Here is a 20865-nt window from a genome sequence, read left to right as displayed (position 1 = left end):
AGAACTCCACTAGTCATCACATACAGCTCCCAAGTTAAAACAGTTCAACGCATCATCAGAGATCTACAACCTCTCCTGGACAATGACAGTTCTCTTTCTCAAGCTCTGGGAGGAAGACCTTTCATTGCCTACAGACAGCCACCCAATCTTAAACAACTCCTAACCCACAATAATACTACAACCAGACTTAACACGGACACTGGCACCAGAGCCTGCAATAAACCCAGATGCCAACTTTGCTGCCACATACACCCGGACAACACCATTACTGGCCCCAACAACATCACACATACCATCTCGGGACTATTTAATTGCTCATCGTCTAACATTGTGTATGCCATCAAATGCCAACAGTGTCCTTCAGCTCTCTATATTGGACAAACAGGCCAAACCTTACGCCAAAGAATAAACGGACATAAATCTGACATCAAGAATCACAAAACAGAGAAACCAGTAGGAGAACACTTCAATCTCCCAGGACATTCTATACAAGATCTCAAAGTAGCTGTTTTACTACAAAGGAATTTCAGAAATAGACTGGAAAGAGAAGCTGCTGAATTACAACTCATTACCAAACTTAAAACAATAGAGAAACCTGGTCTGAACAGAGACATCGGATTCTTATCTCATTATACATGACTAAGCCATTTCTCACCTTCTCACCCCTTGCCTTTTCCTGTAAGACCTATTACAGTCGTTAAGAGTCGTCAACAGGCTCATCTCAGCTATCTGCCAATCTCCGATTCCCACCACCCTTCTAAGTAATACCCCTCCCCACCTTCTCAATATATAGAAGGATCTGGTAACTTCTGTTTCAGTGTATCTGAAGAAGTGTGCATGCACACGAAAGCTTATACCAAGAACTAACTTAGTTGGTCTTTAAGGTGCTACAGGAAAGAATTTTTTACTTCGACTATGGCAGACCAACACGGCTACCCATCTGTAACTGGTGCCATAGGATGTGTGCAAGAAGCAGAGAGAGTTTCTACTGCAATCAAAGTTACTGCCCCACAGAATGAAACTTGGCTGGTTTTCATCTGATCGTTCCATCGCTACTTGGGCAGCTTGCTTTTCCTGGTGGCACTTCTGAAGGCGAATGTGTGGCTGCAAACAACACCGCTGCATTCCAGGTATTTCCCCATACTTTAATCACTGCTCTTCTGTGGTGTGTCCTTCCTTCCAGACCATGATTCCAGCGGCTTCTTGGTATGGAAGACATTGGACCACGAAAAGAGTTGCCTCTGGGACAGGGTCAGGGCTGAGAATGCTCAGCTTCTTGCAAGGGAACAGGCTTCAGCTGAGCAAGCCCCTCTTTCGTCTGCAAGTGACCTGGGTCCAGGGTGCGCCATCCATGTGGATCTACTAGCAACTGCTGGAGCTGCAGGAAGAGCAACAGGCTCTTCCCCTCAAACAAGTCGATGCCTTATGAGGAACGGCTAAGGGAGCTGGGCATGTTTAGCCTGGAGAAGAGGAGATTAAGGGGTGATATGATAGCCATGTTCAAATATATAAAAGGATGTCGCATAGAGGAGGGAGAAAGGTTGTTTTCTGCTGCTCCAGAGAAGCGGACACAGAGCAATGGATCCAAACTACAAGAAAGAAGATTCCACCTAAACATTAGGAAGAACTTCCTGACAGTAAGAGCTGTTCGACAGTGGAATTTGCTGCCAAGGAGTGTGGTGGAGTCTCCTTCTTTGGAGGTCTTTAAGCAGAGGCTTGACAACCATATGTCAGGAGTGCTCTGATGGTGTTTCCTGCTTGGCAGGGGGTTGGACTCGATGGCCCTTGTGGTCTCTTCCAACTCTATGATTCTATGATTCTAAGTCCTTTGTTGTGTGGTGTGCTTTTTAATGAACATACTCTCGGAATAATGTTCTTTTGCCTCCAGCTTCCAAAACGAATGCGTTTTACCATATATGGCTATTGTTCTCATTCTTGTGTTACAGGAACTGCTTCTGCTGCTCTGCCTCTCCCCCTGGTTTGTGCCACCCCCTCTGTTATTCCCCTTGACACCCACAAGCAACACTTCTCCTAGGCAACCTCCCTCCCCTCTAATAACCGCTCCATCATTTTTGGCATAGCGAAAGAAACAGATGGAGAAAGGTTGACTGCCATCAGGCTAAAGCACTACTAGTTCAGCACCCTCATTTTATGGGTGTCTACCCACTGGGAAGCGCAGGCACCTCTATAAACAAGACAAACGTGGGGGCGGCATTTGGATCCCCTGGGTTCTTTTGAGCTTACTGCAATGAAACCAGGAGACAAGGCCACCTGCAGAAGAAGCGTTCTGTGTCACACTGCAACGTACAGGTAGCTGTTAGCTGTGTAGGGCAAAGCAAGAGCTGTATATGGCTCTGTGGGTCTCATCAGGCTCACTTGAGCCTCAGTTTGAAGCAAGCCTATGCTGGGCACAGGATGGATCGAGTCTCTTTTGAACAGACCCTTTATGTGGGGGGCAGTAATAGCTGCATGCCATGGCTTTGGGTTATCAATCTCTGTGGTTTTCTTCCCCTCAGATGGTTTTCTCGCTCTTCCTTGTGAGAGATGACTAGACTGACTTTTTTAAAGAGAATGTTTGGCTACAAAGGCGCAGGCAGTGTGCATCATTCCCTTTAACACCATGGTAGCCAACCACCCGAGAACATCTTGGGCAATACTTACAAGGCAAGATGTTTACGTATCTGTTCTTCTCCTTGTTTTCTTCCTTGGAGGCAGCTTCACAGGTGGCCTGGATAGGGCACGCCGGGAGAGCCTGGGAGGATGGGGTAGAAATAAGAAGACGCTGTACCTTCGTTGAACAAAAGGGAGCAATCCGCACCCAATACACAGCCTCTGTGGCTTTTTATTCTGATCCTCTGAAATGGGCAGTGATAAACAGTCAATGATACCAAACTGGAAGTTGACCAGAATGTGCATACCTCACCAATTGATTCTATGATTCTATAATTGTTGGCTGGGCTGCAGGCTTGGCTGCTTTTACATCTCTCCCTCCCAGAGCTCTAACTTTGTTTTTGCCTTCTGTCTCATCCTGCGTCGTTTGCGATTTATTTTTTTGTGGCCTTTTAAAAAAGCTGCCCTTTCATTTACTTCATAATTTTTATTTTTGCCTTACGACAAGAGTTCTAAATTGGCTAAAAGCCTTCCAAGACCTGTTGTACATTGGAGAACAGGACCACACTGTCAGTGCACAATAACAGGGAGACTCAGAGGGAAAGAATTTGTCCCCACCCAAATCCTGGACTATGTCATTCTTGCAAAAAAAGTTGAAAAGGAAGGACGCCAACACAAAACTTTGCACTGCCTGGGATTGACCTAGTAAGGTAGTTGTTCGTATAGAGCTGGCTGGGGCTGATGGAGGTTGCAGTTCAAAACATCTGCAGTGAACCAGGTTGGAATAAGTGCCTGAACTCCATAGAGTAATTGTTGAGCCATATTAGAGCTATTTAGCATGATACATAACAGTTTGTGCTCAAAGGCATCAAAGGCCACTTTAAAATCTACAAAAGGTGCAAATCGTCCTTTGCTAAGAGATGCATAGTTGTATATTACATGCTTTGGCACAAAACAGTTGCCTGGAGTGGAGAACTCATTTCTGAATCAACTTGTTTTCTCCTGAAAATGCTGTTCCTTATAGTCCAGGCCTCAGGTTTAGCTACAATATTAATCAAGCTAATTTGTTTGTAATAAGGAGAGGTTCAAACTCTCCCTCCCTCTCTCTCTTTAACAGGTGGTGATAATTGTATTTTGATTCCTGTCAGTTGTTAGGTTGAAATAATAAAAAAGCTGGTACAATACTGGAAGCCAACAGTATTTTTCTTCTTAAAAACTTCACTGCAAATACCATTTCCCCCTTGGGCCTTGATATTTGGTAAATTTGATATAATATACTTCAAAGTGCTGGTATTGACCTATAAAGCCTGAAATGGCTCAGGACCACAATACCTCAAGGACCGCCTCTTTCCATATGAACCTACCCAGACCCTGAGATCATCTTCTGAGACCCTCCTTCGTGTGCCACCTCTTCCTCAAGAGGTCCAGAGGGTGGCAACACAAGAACAGGGCCTGCTCTGCAGTGGCTCCCCGTCTGTGGAATGCTCTCCCCAGGGAAGTTCACCTGGCACCTTCATTATACACCTTTAGGGGCCAGGCAAAAATGTTCCTTTTTAACCAAGGCCTCTAGTTGATCTGATTTATATCCTATGCCCTTTTAAAATGTGTTTTTTTGGGGGAGGTGCTATTGGGTTGTTGCTTTTATTTTTATTATGTATTTTGTGGTTTTGTATCTTGATTTTGTACTGTGAACCACCCTGAGACCCATAGCTGTCAACTTTTCCCTTTTCTTGCGAGGAATCCTATTTGGAATAAGGGAGTTTCCCTTTAAAAAAGGGAAACGTTGACAGCTATGCTGAGACCTCCAGGTATGGGGCGGTATATAAATTCAATTTTTTTAAAAAATTCACCGTTTCCTTGGTAATTGGTGGAATGGACAAAATGTCCGATGGTCCCATGTGTTAATTTTTGACCAGCATCAAGGCCTCCATGAAGAGTGATTTAACTTTATCTATAGAGGATCAAATGTGCTGCTTAGCCTTAGGAGGCAGGTTATAGTGTAGTGATGGAGACACCTCATGTGAGCAGACTGCCTACAATTACAGTACAGATAAAGTGTTTAATGGGTTAATGAATGGGGGAATCACCCTTTCATTACAGGCTTTTAGCTAATCCTATCAACTCTTTGCAGACAGAATAAGAGAAGCAAGTAGTTACTTCATGCTATCTTGGCACACAAGATGGCAGCAAAGTCCCCTTCAGTAAAACCTCAGATTACATGAGCTAAATCGCTATGGACTGGCCCCGGTACATTCTGAAAGAGGCAGATTTCCAAATAACAAGTAGCAAGTGAATTAGGAAAGTGAAAACTGGATAGAGGAAAAAACCTGTTTGGAGCAGCAAAAAGCGAGGAGGGGGAGATGAGCTGAACATGAAACTATGAAGAATAAAACCCTGCCTCCGCAAAGGTGAATAGATCCAGATCTCCAGTAGATCTTCACCCAAAGGATTGTTGTGCAGGGGTCAGAGTGTCAGTAGGGTGTTGTCCCCTGATCTATATGGGAATGATCTGAACCCATAAATTTCCTTTGAAGCTTGGGAGGCACTGAAGATGTAACGCGATTCTTGGAGTGGGGAAGGAGACCTAGGTTCAAATCCTAGTTCGGACAAGGAATTCGCAAGAGCATCTCAGCAGTCACTAACTCACGGCCTAAATTACTTTTCAGGTTTGCAAGTTGTTCTTGTTTCTTTTTTGGAGAGGGTGGGGCAACAATAGAATGGGGAAGATATAGGACATTTTTATGCTGAGAGGGCTGCCCAAAAGCACTTATTTATAATCACATCACTGAACCGAGCAATCCCAGCCAAGTAGTTACTTCTATCACTATTTAGAGACATCACCTTGCCGACAAAGGTCCATATAGATAAAGAAGGCTGATCGCCAAAGATTCGATGCTTTTGAATTATGGTGCTGGAGGAGACTCTTGATAGTCCCATGGACTGCAAGAAGATCAAACGTATCCATTCTGAAGGAAATCAGCCCTGAGTGCTCACTGGAAGGACAGATCCTGAAGCTGAGGCTCCAAGACTTTGGCCACCTCGTGAGAAGAGAAGACTCCCTGGAAAATACCCTGATGTTGGGAAAGATGGAGGGCACAAGGAGAAGGGGACGACAGAGGACGAGATGGTGGGACAGTGTTCTCGAAGCTACCAGCATGAGTTTGACCAAACTATGGGAGGCAGTGGAAGACAGGAGTGCCTGGCCTGCTCTGGTCCATGGGGTCACGAAGAGTCGGATACGACTAAATGACTAAACAACAACATACTCTGATCCAGCCTTACCAGGTTGGAATTAAAGGCAACAGGTTGGGGAAGTCTGATGACTGCACACAGTGTCTTTCCTTCCCCTCTTTTGCACTTTCCCAGTGACAAAGATTGCAATGGACCCCAAAAGCAGGGGCCCTCTTAACGTGACCTCACTCATAACCGTGCATTAGCAGCATCTCCTCATTTCCATAGCTACACTTTGCTGTGCATGTAACCAGCAGTGATTGAAGTGTGGCGATGACGTGGAAATCTTACTGGAGTCACAATCGGCCCTCAAATGCTACTCTGGTTTGAATCAATAATGCAGGGAACAGATTTTCTCCAGGAAAACAGGAAGAGGGCGTGAAGGAGTCTGGACAAGGGCCCAAGTAAGGGCAGGGTCAAGTAAGGGCAAGCTAACAGCCCTGCTGATCTAGAAATATCTGATTGGGAGGCGGAGCATAGCAGAGAACCAGGGACTGAGCCTCAGACATCTGAGCACGAGGCAACACCCATTCCTGCCACCTCTTAGATTTTCAAATGCAAGCCAGAAACATAAAAGCATTACTCAGGTTTGTCCTGTACAATTGGTACAGGGGAGGGAAGTCTTTCAGCGAGATAGAGAAGGGCATTTCACTGCTTTGTGTGCACCATCCGACTCTTGACTTCTGCAGTACAAGCAGTAACCTTAAGCACTTCTGTGCATCAAAACAAACAAAATTCTACAACCCACACTGCCACATTTCTAAATGGCTTTCAGAATCAGCTTAGCAGGAGCTGTTAACCTTCACCGGTAAACAACACGGTGACTGCAGTTATTCTCACTACGTCAAAACATGGCTAGCTTTTGAGCTCAACAGAGAAATGTTAGTTCCTTAGCAGCTGGGGTGTAGGGAGCAGCAGCTTGGACTGGTCTGGGCTTGATTTCATACAACTGGCATTCAATTTCAGCAAACAATCCTTTTCTTTTCCTTTTTCTGCCCAACCCCAGAACTCAGCAGGTATAAAAGGAGTGGGCTGAGAGGGAGGAAAAGCAAACTAGCAAAGGACTCACATTGAACTCTTCGCGGAAAAGTTTGTTGTCATCTGCCATTCGCCGGTTAATCTCCTCCTCCAGTTTATCCACAGGCAGTGGTGGGTACTTTCTGTTGGTGCTGGGAGATCTGGCAAGCAATGGCATGCTCTGGGGCTCTGCAACAGAAGAGGAGTCCGCTTGTTTTTGATGCACTAGGCAAGGGCACTCAAGAGACTACAACTTGGGTTACATGCACAGACAACCACACACACACACACACAAAACATTAGTTCCCAGAAATCCATCACACTCTAGCACCACACTCTAGCACAATCAACAACCCCTCCAGGTTGTGGCCATGCAGATAGGGATGGGGAAAGGTTAGCCCCCCATCCCTCTGTCTTCCACAACTAAATTTCCTTACTTTCCGCCCACTCCCAAGGAAATGAATCACTCCAAGTGGGGGGAAAGTAGCAGTGCTGCGCCTGGGACAACCGAGAGCTCTGAACATCCCCGTGGAAATTGCTCAGACACAGAGACACTCGTTCCATTTGCCTCACTGCCGAGGCGTTGTGCCGCTAGCCGGTACAAGAATAAGAAGAGAAGACAGGGAGATGCAGCTGCTTCAACAAGTTGTATCAGACAGAACTCAGCATTTCCCCCCCCCCCCCCAACAGAGCCATTTTCTGCAGTGGATTATTTTAGCAGCAAAAGCTCGACAATCTGCCACATCCTAGTTTAACTGCATAGAAATAGGGCAGCTAGCTGGTAGATGACCTGAGGCATGATGAAGAGCCAGGACTTCATTCATGTGAAGGGAAAATAATAATAATAATAATAATAATAATAATAATAATAATAATAATAATTTATTATTTATACCCAGCTCTGGGTGGCTTCCAACAGAACACTAAAATACAGTAACCTATTAAACATTAAAAGCTTCCCTAAACAGGGCTGCCTTCAGGTGTCTTCTAAAAGTTTGGTAGTTATTTTTCTCTTTGACATCTGGTGGGAGGGCGTTCCACAGGGCAGGTGCCACTACCGAGAAGGCCCTCTGCCTGGTTCCCTGTAACTTGGCTTCTCATAGCGAGGGAACCGCCAGAAGGCCCTCGGCACTGGACCTCAGTGTCCGGGTAAAACGATGGGGGTGGAGACGCTCCTTCAGGTATACTGGACTGAGGCCATTTAGGGTTTAAAGGTCAGCACCAACACTTTGAATTGTGCTCAGAAATGTACTGGGAGCCAGTGTAGGTCTTTCAAGACCGGTGTTATATGGTCTCGGTGGCCGCAACATTTAGGTGGAATTGGGGTGCTGCAACCCTGGCCAGGAGGGGGAGCTGAATGGCCGGGCCATGTTCTGGTGCTGGGGGGAAGTCAACTGGACCGGCATATGGGAGTTCCCACAATCCAACCACCAGTATGCAGTTGTAAGATCAGAAGGCAGCTGTGCAACTGATCCATCCAATCCCTTGGCCACACTGTTGAGGTGACCTCCGGTGAGGACTATGACATCCCTCTCATATGGCATACCCCACGGAAGGAAAAGGGTTGCCAGGACTGCCACACTGTGGTTCTAGCTTAAATTGTGGGAGAAGAAAGCCCAGACTTACCCATGTCATCTGTCCGTCCATTAGACAAATGAAAGGAGTTGGAATGGCTCCCGGCTTGCTTGTATTTTTTGAACCTAGCAATGAAAATACATGGAAAATCAGCTGAGCCAGGTTCATATCTGAGTTATCTAATATGCTATTGGGAGCAGGTCTTTCTACCTGCACAAGTGATCTTTTTCAGAGACTTAAATAGGACACTCTCCCGATGCCTGGCATAAGAAGATGAAGCAGGAGTTGTTTACCTTGAAAGGGTGGTTGATGTGAATGGACACAGAGAGTGTGGCTACTCAGAAGGCTGCATCTGAGTGAGGAGAACTCTCAGTGCGGACACCCAAATTTTTAGAACCACTTTGCTTCTATATAGCATCTTGAACACTGCAGTGAACTTTGCACAACACAGGCATTGCAGGGGGTTGGATTAGATGAAACTAGAGTTGTCCCTTCCAACTCTATAATCCTATAATTCTAAGCATGCTCTGCTACTGTAACAGCTGCAACACTGATCTACAAATCAGGAAGCCCCCAGTCCAAGTCTTGCCTCTGACATTAACTCACCAGGTGGCCTTAGGCAAGTCACTCCCTCTCAGCCTCAGATCTGCAATATGGGGACAACAGTACAGGGGGCTAGGGCTGTTCTAATGATTACAAATCAGTGTATGTGAGGCACTCTGAACATTTGAAAGCACTAATTAAGTACCATCCACAGACAGGAGATGGGTGCTGAGAGTGAAGCCACCTAGCAAGCGATTTGAACCAAGGACTTCCTGCTCAAAGCTCACAACTATATCGCCTCCCCTGCCATGAATTCATAAAAATCATTTAACTAAAGGGGACAGAAACAAGTCAAGGAGACAGTATCCACAAATGATCACGAAAGGGGGAGGGAAGCAACAGCTGGAGAAGCTGAGAGGTCAGAGTGTCCACTCTTACACAGTAGGAAATCACAAGAGAGATGAAATTACAGCTCGAGAAGCTGCCTTCCTTCTCTCACATCCACACCCAAACAGTGTTTGCTGTCTCAAATGCAACACTGCATATCACCTTCTGTTTCAAACATATGGTCTTGGATTCTGCCTTGGTCAGACCACACCAGGAATACTGTGTCCAGTTCTGGGTGCCACAATTTAAGAAGGATATTGACAAGCTGGAAGGTGTGCAGAGGAGGGCAACCATGATGATCAAGGGTCTGGAAACCAAATCTTGTGAGAAACAGTTGAGGGAGTTGGGTAGGTTTAACCTGGTAAAGAGGAGCCTGAGAGGAAATATGACCACCATCTTCAAATATCTAAAGTGCTGTTACTTGGAAGATGGAGCAAGCTTGTTTTCACCTGCCCCCGAAGCCAACTGAAGCACAGGTGCCAAAACATGTAAGCCAAATAGCCAAGCTTGTGGCTGATTTGCAGGCAGAATCGCTGGCTCAAGAAAGATGGCTGCTCTGGTGCAGGGGGGAGGGTGCTGCTTAGTCCAGGCCTGTCTCAGGAAAAGAAAAGAGGGGGACTGAATATCTGGCTGGAGCAGGTTCTGTTGCTGCTGCCCCACAAGCCTGCTTACTTCCCTTTGCCCTTTCCCAGGTGGGAAAGACGCAAGGCAGAATATGAGGAAGGCAGCGAGAGCTTTTTGCTTCATCCTCCTCTTTGCTCAATGAACCCTCCTCAGGTTATTTCCACCCTGGATAGGAAGACAAGTAACGGCTGGGCAACTGGCCATTTTGCATCAGGCCAATTACCCAATGTGAGGGGAGAGGGAAGGAAGGCATCAGCTGAGGAATCTGGAATCTGTGCAACTTAAAGGGCAGGTACCACCTGTGGGCAGGAGAAGCAGTGCTTACTTGACCTCTTGTTATCGGCACAGCTGTGCTTATGAGGGTGAAGAGGGGGAGGGAGGAAGCTGGTTTGGTGCAAAATGCACCAGCAGGAGTGCTGGATTGGCTCCACTGGCGAGTTTGCACAGTGCTGACCTCCCCACTGCATCTCCCTTCTCCCCAATCCAGAAAGCGCAGCAACGCCAGCAATAGGAGGTCAGGTAATCACCACCCCTTCCATCCAACTGCTCCTGCACCTGCAACAAAGATTGCCTCAGGGATTGGGAGCAACTGGAGCCCTTTTTAAAAAAACAACAACAACCCAACAACAACTGATGTTTCTCTATTTGAAATGAATTAAAACTGGTCAAGGTGCAGCTCTAAGAGAAACATGTCAAACCACAGGAGCCCAGCAAAAGGAAGTCAGGAGGTTTGCCAAGCAGCACTTACCTTAACATATACAGGACAATAATAATAAATACTATGACTAGCAAGGAAGATAATGCCACCATTACGGCTATGATGGGTGTCTCATCTGGAGGGAGGGAAAAAAGAAAGAAATTTGTTTTAGAAACAGCAACACCAGGTATTTCAAAGAACGTAAGGAAACAATTGGGAGTTCCTGATTATTTCCTTAAAAGTTAAAGTCACTTGATGTCATGATGGTATCAGGGAACTGATGGGTGGGAATCTCCATCATACTGGCTGGTGGAGTGTGTGGGAGCTCAGGATCCAGGCTTCCAGCCATGCCTTGTTCCCCATCCCTGGCATAAAGTATCCCGTCAGATCTGGAATTCGGATTTCAAGCTAACCTTGGAAACCTGAACTGCATAAAGCCATGATCACAGAGCCATGTTAACCCAGTGCTTTTTTTGCTTTTTAAAAAAATGTTTAGGGGTACTCTCATTTTCCTACTCATTTTGAAATACTGCCCCTCAATGAGGCCAAACCTAGATTCACAAAATGTTTAGGGGTACACGTCCCCCTGTGTCCCCCCAGGAAAAAGCACTGTGTTAACCTATGTCTCATCATCCTTTGTACTGCCTGAAATGTCATGTTTTCAGTTCCTTCTCAACTGCAGCTGCAAATACGCAAGGGGCACACAAATTCCTACATGGCCAACTTAGATGCTAATTGCCTACTGATCCATGCACAAAGTAACACTTGACAAGGGAACTCAACATGGTAGGACAGAGACTTTTAAGACAATGCATTTATTTATGATTGCACTTGTATTCTGCACTTTCTTCAAGTACGTGGCTATTTTTTGCTTCAGCTCTTCACAACAACCCTGTGTGATAGGATAGGCTGAGAGATGAGTAACTGAGCCAGTAAACTTCATGGCTGTTTGAATCCAGGTCAAGCAATCTGTCCACGTTAAGTAATCCAAAAGAATGTTAGATGAGTCAAAGGGGGGTGGGGGGAGAAGCTGGACAGATTTCAAGGAGTAAAGGAAAAGCAACCATCAAGAGTGACACTTTCCCCCCCAGTAGAGAATAAGTTAGATGTACGGTTTGGTCTGATGCAGTCCAATGAGCTGCTGGAATTTGGAAGTGTGAACTGGCTGTGAGTTCATCTCTCCAAAGAGAATTCTTGTACAGCGAATTTAGATTCCAGGCAAGTCAAAATTACATGCTGACACACAACAATGGAAGGCTGTTTGGTGCATACTTAAAGCATTTTGCAGCCCTGCTTTCCTACACGTTCTCTGAAAAGTAGGGGGGGTAGGCCCTAGGCAATTCTGTTGTTAGCTCACAGCAGACAGAGCAGTCACACACTGAGCATTTTTCCCCATTCTTTGAAATATGCAACAGGTTTACAAATGAGCTGCAGCCTTGGCTGTTTGTGTCCTTGAGAGCTGCTGAGTTTGTACCTTTGTCCTAGCAACTCCCGTACTGGAAAGAGGATTGAGAAATGACAGCAGGCAGAAAGCAATGGGGGAATCTGAAGAAAGCAGTTGAAAGCTCACCGTTCTGCTTCCTGGCTGTGGTTAACGCTTGCAGTGGAAAAAGCTCCAGCTCTGAGTCAGATGTGTCAAAGAGGGAAGGTGCAAACCCCAAAGACCAACATCTCCTTGCCAGATGCATCCCCTGGACGTGCCACTGTAGGTCCTTACCTTCTCAACCGTCCTTCCCACTAACTGGCCAACCCCAGATGAAGTTACCACAAGGCCAGGAAAAGGAAGCAGCTTGCCCATAGCGCTCTCTCTCTCTCTCTCTCTCTCTCTCTCTCTCTCTCCCTCTCTCTCTCTCATTAGAGCAGCCTGCAGCACCAAAGGCAAATCACGCTACCCACCTATTCTCTCTCGTTCTCCCCAACCCCTAAAGGTGAGGCTCCACATTCCCTGTTAGATGCAGGAGAGTCTGACATGAACGAGTAAGGGATATTTGATGTGGAGAATCCAACTGCAACCCATAATTTCCTGTCCAGGTATATCTGCGCTCTCTCTATTCTTTCTCTCCACCACTGTGAAAATGCTCTTTACACATAAGAGCTTATCTTGGTCACAAAAAGATGAGAGTTCTCTCTCTCTCTCTCTCTCTCTCTCTCTCTCTCTCTTTCTCTCTCTCTCTCACACACACACACACGGATTTATGCAGCATATCATATTTGTGGAGTCAATGTTGTGTTTGACTAGGACCTGGGAGACCAGGGTTCAAATTCCCTCTTGGCCATGAAGCTCACTGAATGACTTGGGGCCAGTCACTGTCTCTTAGCCTAACCTACCTCAAAGGGGTGTTGTAAGCATAATATGAGGAGGGAGAGAACCATGTATGAAACCTGAGCTCCTGGGAGAAAAGGTGGAATATAAACAAACACATATATAATTTTGGGTGCTTGCGAACCCAAAGGACATGTGTCTAGTAAGGATTTAAGAACATGTGTCTAGTAAGAAAATGACAAATACATCTTACTTTATTAACCCCACATCCCAAAAGGTGGGAGCTTTCTTAAATATGCCATTACCAATACATACCAGTCTGAAATTAAGAAGGTGTGAAGATACAATTTTGTGATTGTGTGTTAAGAGGGCAAAATGTTTTTACCCTGGACTGAAAGTGAAAAATTGAACAAACTGGTAAATTTCTTATTTGAGGTCTCTACATAAGGACTGGTGAGGACAGCAGGCTGGTTCAGAAAATGTAAACTTAGACGCAAGTGCAAGTTTTCTGTATATCCCCTCCACACATGTATGACTTTGGCATGGGTGGAAACTTCCTCAGTAGGAAATATTCCAGTATTGATTGACAGATGGCAGAAATAATATTCAGCTTTATATTCTCCAGGCAGGATGCCAAAGCTAGCACAAGTATGTGAACAGCATGGCGGGGTGGGGAGCAGAGGTATTGCCCCATGCTCTGGAAATGGACACAATATAAAGGGCTGCAACCATAAGCCAACATCATACACCTGTGAAGACTGTGGATTTTGTTTTATTCGTCCCTCCCATGAGGAAGAGACATTCTCAGCTCTCCAAATATCAGCTGTGCCTGAAATCTACTTTGTGAGTTCACCCAGAAAGAGTAATACACCTGAGTGCCTGTTGTTATACAATAAAGAGTTTAACGCTGCCCAAAAGACAGCAACAGACTTTTCAATACAAGGATGGATCCTGAAAGGCTGGAAAGACCAACCGACTACCTGTGCAATTTGGTAAGAAACTGCGCCAAAGTAACTCCCCAACATTGCAATTAAGTCTAGAAATTTACTAGCCCACTGAAATAAATTGCTAGCCTGTTTGCCCCTCCCCTCAATCTCCCAGCCCGTTGCAGCCTAAAAGAAACATACCGTATTTTTCACCCTATAGGACACACTTTTCCCCCTCCAAAAATGAAGGGGAAATGTGTGTGCGTCCTATGGGGCGAATGCAGGCTTTCGCTGAAGCCTGGAGAGCGAGAGGGGTCGGTGCGCACCGACCCCTCTCACTCTCCAGGCTTCGGGCAGATATCTGCAAGCCTGGGGAGCCCGGTGGGAGTTCCTGCATCCCGCCGGGCTCCCAAGGCTTGCGGGTAGCCCTGCGCCTGGGGGAGAAATTTTTTTTTTCTTTATCCCCCCCCCAAAAAAAACCCTAGGTGCACCCTATGGGCCGGTGCGCCCTATAGGGCGTAAAATACGGTAACTTTTGTGAGGCTGATTTGCTTGGTGGAGAGAGTCTTGCTTGCCAAGGTAACCATGCAGATGGCTCTTTATTTCCCCTCTGTTCAGGCCAATTTTGTCCACCTCACTCCTGCCAAATGCAGGGAGTGTGGAAATGAAACTTTTGAGTCACTAGAAGCACCCTCGATGTAAAAGTGACTAACGTTATCTGACATGGAGCTGATCAGATGCACTCAAGTTCATTTCTTGTAACTGGCCCTAGAGCTCACTGTTTTTCAACTGAGCTGGCAAGGCGGGCGGAAGACGCTCTTGGAAGCTCCCTCCACCCTGGAGGTGAATGACATGCTAACCACCAATGCAGCCAACGGACACATTGCCTGTTGCTTCCTCTGTAACGTTACTCAGCCGCAGACCACATTGCTGGGGTGGAGTGTGGGAACAGAGAAATGCACAACCAGGTGGGTTCCGTTTAGATATTTTGGTTGAAAAGGCTGCATTGATATTAGCAGTCAGTACAGGCCAGGCCAGGCCAAAACCAACAGCAACCCATCGCTGTCATGCAGTCTGCTTTAAAAAACAGGAGGCAGTGAACTATCCTGCCTTGTTTATAGACTCCTTCATGCACACACACACACACACAGAGAGAGAGAGAGAGAGAGAGAGAGAGAGAGAGAGTGTGTGTGTACTGGTGGGAGTTTGCAATTTCTTGCTGGCACTGCAAATAAAGGGGACTGATATGATGATGCGCATATCAGAATACACAAAGTGATGTTGCAGATACTATTATCGGAATAGCACGCGTCAAAAGAGTTGTGCTTATGAATTCCCCTGCTGTGAGACAGAAGGTCGAACAGTTTCGGTGGTGCCTTGAAAAAGAGAATCAGGGACTAGAAACGCAGAGACGGCTGAGCATCCAGCCTGTGAGAGGGATGTGTGCCTTGCCTTACATCTTGACAGAGTAAAGGCTTGGAACGGTCCGCAGCGCTGGATAACAACCCATTGTATTGCTCCCATTTGCTCAGGGTTCCTGAAGTCTGGATGGGATTGCAAAAAAAGGGGGGGCGGGCGGGAACCTTCCTATCTTCACTCCAGGATGGATATGAAGGACGTACCCAGAATGGGTGGAGAAACCTGACTGCTTACACCAGGAGTTGTCAACCTGGTCCCTACCGCCCACTAGTGGGCTTTTCAGGATTCTAGGTGGGCGGTTGGGGGTTCTATGGCACAAACTGAATCCTCCTTCCATCAAGCACTGGTGGGCAGTAAGGAAATTTTACCACCAAGAAAGATGCATTAGTGGGCGGTAGGTATAAAAAGGTTGACTACCCCTGGCTTACACAATATATACTGCAGGGCCATACCAAAGTAATTGCCCAACTGATACCGTTCTCTCTAGAGCTGAGTTAAGAACTTCAATAAGACTAAAATGAGCCAGAAAATGTAAAGAGGACTTCTATTGCCAAATCAAGCCAGTGTGGTGTAGGGCAGCCTTCCCCAACCTGGTGCCCTCTAGATGTTTGGGCTACACCGCTGTGCTGGCTGAGGCTGATGGGAGCTGTAGTCCAAAATACTCAGAGGGCAACAGACTGGGGAGGCTGGTGTAGTGGATCAAGTATTGCGGTTTTGACAAGGGAGGCCTGGGTTCAAATCCCTGCTCTGTCATGAAACTTACTGGGTGATGCGTAGTGTGCCAATATTGTAAACTAACCAACCTTGAATGGTTGTTGTGGGGATAAAATGGGATGCCTTAACACATGCTGTAATGAGTTCCTACAGAAAGAAAGCTGCAACAGTCAAATAAGCCCTGGAATCGGAACGTTCACAAGAGATGCCATTTTGACACCTTAAATGAAATGCAATGTTCCATAGCGACGACAAAGACATACATTGTACGGGCAAAAAAGTTGTCTAAGGAGAATGCCTTACCTCGTCCAGTATCACTATCACCTGCATAAATGAGAAAGCAACAGGTAAGAACATAAGGAGAGTCCTGCTGGTTCGAACCAAACCCTATCTAGCCCAGCAAACCTGGTACCCACATAGGCCAGCCAGAAGCCTACCCCAAAGCAAGACATAAACTCTCTCTTTTACTGCTGTTCCCCAGCAACTTGGCATCTGAAGGCAAATAACCTCTGATATTAGAGGGAGGACACAGTCATTATGACCAGCAGCCATTAATGGCTTTACACTCCATGGATTTGTCTAATCCCTTTATAAAATCCATCCTAGTTGCTGACCATCACCCAAGCGTATGAGATCAAATGACATGGTTTCAACTCTGCGCCGTGTGAAGACCTTCCTACTGGCTGTTCCGACTGTCTATAACCAGTCAGCTTCATTTGATGACCATGGGTTGTTATTTGGGGAGAGGGAGAACAATTCTTCTCTCTCTACTTTCTTCACAAACTCATCTCCATCAGGGCCCCACAACTTATTTCGGATCCCTTGCCTGTTGCTTCCTAGGAAGAAATTTGCCTTTTTTTCCACAGCAACCACACATCGGGTCAGCTTTTTCATTGACATATCTGCCATACCCTGGTCAATCACCGCCAGCTCTGATTCTATCAGTGCATATACAAGGCCCCCAAATAGGCATCGCTTTATTAGCCATGCCCCACTCTGAAGATATTTGTCACAATATCCTTTTTGTTTTTATCCCCCTGAATTATTAGGTGTAATTTAGACACTTGGTGAACTCAGTGCTCAACCCTAACTCTAGGTCATCTATGAACAAACTCAAAAACAGCGATCTCAGACAGATCCATAGGCTTCCCTAATTCTTATATTCCACCCTCGTCCCCCAGCCATTGCAAGAGCTATCCACTTATTCATACTGTTTTACTTCCTGTTCATTTACCAGTTACCAGCCCAGCTGTGAATATGGGATTGCAGAGAAAAGGGGAGATAAACAGGCAACTGGGAGAATGGGGGATAGCACTACAATCTTCACCTTGCCAGATCCAGCAGGGCCAAGGGGATAAGGGTGGCACTTGGGGAGGTGGCACTGTGGGTTAAACCACAGAGCTTAGGGCTTGCCAATCAGAAGGTCGGCAGTTCGAATCCCTGCAACGGGTTGAGCTCCCGTTGCTCAGTCCCTGCTCCTGCTCACCTAGCAGTTTGAAAGCACGTCAAAGTGCAAGTAGATAAATAGGTACTGCTCTGGCGGGAAGGTAAACGGAGTTTCCGTGCGCTGCTCTGGTTCGCCAGAAGCGGCTTAGTCATGCTGGCCACATGACCTGGAAGCTGTATGCCGGCTCCCTCGGCCAATAAAGCGAGATGAGTGCCGCAACCCCAGAGTTGGTCACGACTGGACCTAATGGTCGGGTCCATTTACCTTTACCACTGGGTGTAAGGATGCAAAACGTTGCATTGGTGCAGTGTTGCCACCTTGAGATGGGGAAGCAAATCCTCCAGTATGAATATGGGTGCCAGTTAAAGGGATGTTCTTTTAAATGGAGTGGGATTCAGCAAATGTTGGCCTGCAGCGCAGTGAACTTTAATGCCATTTATCCCCCTGAGGAGCATTCACATAAAGCAGGGCTTGGCTTGCAGGTGGCCAAAGTTAAAATTAGTATTAGCTTGATGGACTGAATGACCCATCTCAACTTCAAATGTAGCATCAACCTCCGGCACCTCTCTCTCCCTCTCCCCAAAATACATACAGCAAAAAATGTAAAAGCCTACCGTTCCCTTTAGTCTACTTCCATTCACCTGAAGTGCCCTCCTACTTGCCAGCCAGATCAATGAGAAAAGCTGTATGACACCTACTTGTGTTGACTTCCAATGTGTATTGTGCGAGCTGACCTCCCACCCTGCGGGAACCTTAATATATGTTGTGATCCCACATGATTCTGCTTCTTCCCTTTCCTTTCAACTCCTTTCCCAACCTAGGAAGAATACTGACATTGGGTCTCTTCTGTTTGTATTGCTTATTATCTTCTGAGAAGCTCAGTACATTGGATACAGAGTGTGATTGAGGAGAATGCTTAACCACAGTGCTGGGTTTGGACAACACATTAAGCCAAACATCTTGGCTTAGCTGCTATGCCACACCAAGCTAAAATGGCTGGGGAGGAGCAAAGTAGCTGTAATCTCATCCCTGGGAGCCAGCATGATAGTAGCAAGCCAAAGTTTGGCTTAGCATTACGTGCAAACAACACAGTCATTGACACAGCATTGAAACAATTAGTTCAATTGGGGGTGGGGGGAAGAAAGCTGTAGACAAATATGCTTACCTGAGTCTTTAGTTATCTCAGCTAAAATCAGAATGCACACAGAGGAAGCATTAGTGAATAATCTTCAGAAAGCAATATCACCCCAAGTCTTTTGTAGTTCCCTGCACCCAAAAGTAAATTTTGCTTCATTTTCCTTTGGGGTGGGGCGTGTTTCCTCATTTCAAAAACTGTCCTTCCGTTGCCCACACATAGGATGCTTAAATCTTTACATCAGACAGTATGAAAGCCACCCTTACTATGGGAGTCACAAAAGGGGAATGTGTTGTTACCCTCAAGTCCTACTGGTGGACTTTCTGTAAGGATCTGGTCACCATAAAAATAGGATGCTGGACTGGGTGGGATTTTTGCCTGGTACAGCATGGCTCTTGCCACATTCTTAACCCCCCAATTCAGGCCGCTCTTAAGGCCTTGTTTACATGATTGAGGCAGCTGAAGTTGCTTTTGAGGTGGCAAATCAAAAAGCTGATATTCTACAAGTAATTTCTGTGATTCAGCTGCAACAAGAAACAGGTGTGTGTACTAGCAAATATCTATTTGTGCAAGAAATGGCCAAATGCACACACACTCCTACGACTTAATACCAACAACTTAACGTGATGTTATTAGCAGAATCTCATGGTTAAGTTTTTTCTTTTACTATTCTACTTAAGAAGGCAAGGGATTTGTGCGTATCTGTTGCATATCAGACTACTCAGCATGGAATTAAATCTCTGCACACAGAAAGTTTGCATGTCGGGGAGAAGGGACGTCTGACATGCAATTTTTTATGTTCGATGAACAAACCTGCAAGTCCCTCCCTACACCCTTGTAGTAATGGAGTGGCCAGTAACAACTTTACCACTCAGTTCTGGTACCTGTATGAACTGATTCCAGTGAGCAGATTCTAAAGAGACATCAGTATCAAGCCTCACACATCCATAGAGCAAAGAACCCTGGGGAGCCAGACACACACTTTCCCTGCAAAGCAATACACAGATACACACTTGCTAGCAGGCTTTGTGGTGTAGCCTTGTGCATTCTTTGCCTGGAATCAGCAGTGCATTCTCTGCTCAGTTGACTGCTTGTGTTTTGCTTCCTGGGAGTCCTTCCCTCATTCTTTTGAACACAGTGAAGGACCATAAAGGGACCCCTGACCATTAGGTCCAGTCGTGGCTGACTCTGGGGTTGTGGTGCTCATCTTGCTTTATTGGCCGAGGGACCCGGCGTACAGCTTCCGGGTCATGTGGCCAGCATGACTAAGTCGCTTCTGGCAAACCAGAGCAGCGCACGGAAATGCCGTTTACCTTCCTGCCAGAGTGGTACCTATTTATCTACTTGCACTCTAACGTGCTTTCAAACTGCTAGGTTGGCAGGAGCAGGGACCGAGCAACGGGAGCTCACCCCGTCGCAGGGATTCAAACCGCCGACCTTCTGATCGGCAAGCCCTAGGCTCTGTGGTTTAACCCCTCAGTGCCACCCCCGTCCCTATGAAGGACCATAGCTCAGTAGTAATCGCTTTGCATCCAGAAGGTCCAAAATTCAATCCCCAATATTTCCAGGAAGGGCCTAAACCCTGGGGAGTCACTGTAGACCAGAGTTTCCCAAACTTGGGTCTCCAGCTGTTTTTTGGACTACAACTCTCATCATCCCTAGCTAGAAGCAGTGGTCAGGGATGATGGGAATTGTAGTCCAAAAAATAGCTAGAGACCAAAGTTTGGGAAACTCTGGTGTAGACAAACAGGAGCCAGGTGTTCCTAACTTGGGAGAACACACGTGCCTATTTCCTGCTAGTCTTTGTGGAGGTGGGTACCAGCTCAGTGAGGGCTGTTTGCTCACATTCATGGCTTATGCTGCCCACCCAATGTTGCTAGGGGTGCTTCCTTGGCCCGGAAGAGTTGTGCTGGCCTACAGTCACTTTTTTAAAAAGAAAAAAAGAGGAAAGATGTATAGGAGAACTGGAGGCATCTGGGATTCCCACCTATTCGCGCACCTTCACGGCTTCTGCTGGCCTGAATCAGCTAAGGTGTTTGGGGAGGCATCAGATCTGATGGGGTCTTCCCCACTCACTTGCCTGCCTTGTGCTGGCAGCAGGCTCTAGCCATGGAGACTGTTTTCTCTCTTTTCTTGAAGGAGGTGAATCAGGATGGGTGAGGGAGCCGCCACCAGGTAACCATCTGCCTCAGGCAGGGACTTTGCCTGATAGCTGTTTGTTTGCCTGCCTGCCTTTCCCTCCTGCTAGCCACCATCCTGTAATAATGTTCTCCTTTC

General features: G+C 46.4%; 1 protein-coding gene across 3 annotated transcripts in view; it reads right to left on the bottom strand.

The window, feature by feature from the left end:
- The window catches only part of PTPRA (protein tyrosine phosphatase receptor type A), a 140011-nt gene that overhangs the window by 24854 nt on the left and 94292 nt on the right, over nt 1-20865 (bottom strand). The window contains exons 5-10 of one of the 3 annotated variants that reach the window (XM_081020773.1): nt 18619-18639; nt 16310-16330; nt 10736-10820; nt 8485-8558; nt 6911-7047; nt 2662-2752 (exon numbers count right to left, since the gene is read on the bottom strand). In XM_081020773.1, the coding sequence (XP_080876899.1) occupies nt 2662-2752; nt 6911-7047; nt 8485-8558; nt 10736-10820; nt 16310-16330; nt 18619-18639 (429 nt within the window). The remainder of the gene's footprint in view (nt 1-2661; nt 2753-6910; nt 7048-8484; nt 8559-10735; nt 10821-16309; nt 16331-18618; nt 18640-20865) is intronic. The other 2 variants (XM_081020774.1, XM_081020775.1) reach the window with 2 other exon arrangements.

This window comes from Podarcis pityusensis, assembly GCF_964106645.2.
Source record: "Podarcis pityusensis genome assembly, chromosome: 9".
Lineage (NCBI taxonomy): Eukaryota > Metazoa > Chordata > Lepidosauria > Squamata > Lacertidae > Podarcis > Podarcis pityusensis.
Note: the sequence above shows the minus strand (reverse complement) of the source record. Positions and strands in the feature narration are given on the sequence as shown.